The sequence below is a fragment of the Bipolaris sorokiniana genome (assembly GCF_000338995.1).
Source record: "Bipolaris sorokiniana ND90Pr unplaced genomic scaffold COCSAscaffold_86, whole genome shotgun sequence".
NCBI classification, from domain to species: Eukaryota; Fungi; Ascomycota; class Dothideomycetes; order Pleosporales; family Pleosporaceae; genus Bipolaris; species Bipolaris sorokiniana.
In genome coordinates, this window is record NW_006911979.1 from 1 (window position 1) to 2,845 (window position 2,845).

Here is a 2,845-nt window from a genome sequence, read left to right on the forward strand (position 1 = left end):
AAGTAGACTCTAAAGTTTGCCCCTGCAACTATAGAGCTACTCAAGATCCTACCCATATCCTCCTTAGCTGTACGCTATATAAGGAGGCTAGGATAAAGATGCAGGAGGCGAGCAAGGACCCCCTATCGCTAGCCTTCCTGCTAAACACGAGCGTAGGCATACAGGCTACTATTGCCTTTATTGAAGAAACTAGGGCTGCAACACAGGCCTGGCACAAAGGAAACCTCGAGAACTAGGGCAACACCTATACTAGGTGGCCTCGCCCTACACCCACCCTACCTCTCTCTTTTACCCGCAAGACCCCCTTCTACCTCCCTCTAGACTAGGCTACGAGCCTCACCTCGATTTAGATAGCCCCCTCCCCCACCTACACCAAAGTGATAGCACTACGTAGATACTTGCGGGCCTAGCCTGCACGTCTTATATAGCCCACCGGCTGAGACAGGACGTAAAACCAAAATAATAATAATAATAATAATAACAACGCGTGGGTTGTAAAATAGATTATCAAAATCGAAGTACCACTTGAAATTTGCGGCACGGGGGTGTTTGCGTGACGCATGGATGTACGTTAACTAGTTACAATTTAGTACTTTGTGCTGTATTGCGTGGCTGTGGTGCTTCGGCCTTTATCTAGCTAATCTATAACTAGCTTTGTAGATGCCTGGTGCTAAAGAGCAGTTTGGTGACAGGGAGAGATATAGGGCACCTGGGCTGCCTTCTAGCGAGCTCTCTTAGGGGATAGGAAATAGTGCTAATAAAATCAGATTTGTTCTTCTTTGTTCTTCTTCTTTTCTTGTTGTTTTTCTTATTTTTCTTCTTTCTAGCCTTCCTGGCCTAGGTGCCATTTTCTTGTTCCTATTCTCGTGCTAGTAATAAAAGCCAAATTAGCTTCTATACCGCTCGTAGTATGGAGTAGAAGTGGAAGTTTGAGTACTTCTTGGTCTAGAGTCTAATGCTAGTCTTAGTTATGGTAGAGAAACTCAGTTTCTCAGCTTTTGAGTAACTTGCGTTGTCGCAGATGCGATAACCGGAGGTTGCCCACACAGTGCCAAAATGTCGATCGGGGTTCTCGTTGAGCATTGTTCAGTCTGCATCTAACTAGTTAGTTGGGCAAGCATTTTGGTTGCCTATATATACATGCCACTATCCCGCCATCGCGAGCTGACTAGTTCAGCCACCTGGCTACTAAGATCATTGCAATGCATCGTTGTAAGATTGAAAAGACATTTGTGGTCGGGATGTGACGGAGCAATGACTTTTACTTGGCCAACGCAGCAAATCGGATGATCGGGACCAAAATTCGTGCCAATGGGACGGTTTTTGGATATCAAGCCGGGTTCTTTAGCCACAAAATAATAGTTGATTAAGTCGTAGATAGTTTCGTTGCCAGTGCTGTCGCGCACTTTGATCACTGCACCAACTGTAACTAGCAGAGTTGGCTGGTTCGCCTAATCCAATGCTAGAACCCATCTGCACTAAGCCGGAGTAATCTGCCATGGTGCTGTAAATGGCTGGTCGGCTGCACTTCTCTACAATTGTCTCCTCGTCTGAGCTCTCGCCTGACATGTATGACAAGGCAGAGGCGTAGAAGACATCGATGTCCAAGTCTTGTGGTAGAGAGCTACGCAACCTTGGAAATATGTTTTGTCTCCATATCTCGTCATCGGCATCTCTTGTCGTAATCAAAATTATAAGGACTGTGAACGGATGTTTGACCCCAAACTCTCGCACAACAGTGTCAACAGCAAGCCAGTCCCTTTCTGTGATCTCACCGAGCAATGCAGCTAAAAAGTTCTGCCAGCATGCAGATATATCTGGTGTATATTCAAGTAAGAGACCTGCAAAGAACTTAAGGGCGGCTCTGCTGTCAATGATCTCGATGAGCATCTGTTCGAGTCCTGCCGTGTCGAGCAGCCGTCGAAGCTTTTTGAATCCGGCTTTCCAACAATTATACTAACCGTTGAGAGTAAGGCCAGACACGATTGGTAGGGTTGCTGGTGTATTACCGATGTCATTTCCTGGTCTGAATTGTTTAATGATCCATTGTCCGCATACATAGAAATTTGCATCTTTCAACGCTTTATATGCCGTCTCTTAGAACTCAGAATCATCCCACTGCGGTATTGCGTGTGATGGTATTACATCAAACGGTGGAGAGATAAGCACGTGAGATCCGACGCGATATGAACGGCTCGCATCAATGTCGGGTGCTGTATGATCTAGCAGGATAGGGAAGGGCGTGTTGTGGACGGAGCTGGTCCCGGAGCTAACTGGGAGAATTTTCGCGGTGTCGAAGCCTATTGAGCAAGTTTTTCGAAGGCACTTTGGTCATGGTGCAAGGTCGACTGTCACGGCTCGTTTATGGGAGACGCTTAGTCCAGAAGTCGGCATGGCTGGATTTATAGCAGTAGGTAGAACGCCCGTGCATTTTGGGGCTCTCTAGAACCTTGTTTGCCCAGATCATGATTCGTCAGAAACTTGGTTTCGTTACGCCGACAAAAGTAACTACACCGCGTGTGATAGCTTGGTACATACCAGTAAGTGTGCGTTTTAGCGGGTAATGTTTTATGCTGCTACAATTCGAGGGTTGTTAACCTTGGGCGAACAAGTGACTGCAGCGTGCAAATGTAGTTAAGAGTTGATCTGGTAAGGTCCGTCCCTAGTTACGTGCCGAAAAACCCTGTGTGCCGAAAACGATCAATCAGATCGCGACGGTTAGAGAGAAGTCCATAATTCTTGCGATCCGATTGATCGTTTTCGGCACACAGGATTTTTCGGCACGTAGGGACGGACCTTAGTGGAGGGACTGAGGAGCAGTTCGCATAAACGAGTCTACAAAGGA

The 2,845-nt window shown here is 46.7% G+C and overlaps 1 protein-coding gene across 1 annotated transcript; it reads right to left on the reverse strand.

Annotated features, from left to right (window-relative positions):
* Positions 1-1,344: 1,344 nt before the first annotated feature.
* On the reverse strand, positions 1,345-1,890 carry COCSADRAFT_165896 (uncharacterized protein; the record flags this gene model as incomplete). The annotated part of the gene is made up of 1 exon (XM_007707997.1): positions 1,345-1,890. The coding sequence occupies one exon, from the start codon at positions 1,888-1,890 to the stop codon at positions 1,345-1,347; it is 546 nt and encodes a 181-aa protein (XP_007706187.1).
* Between the last annotated feature and the right edge of the window lie 955 nt (positions 1,891-2,845).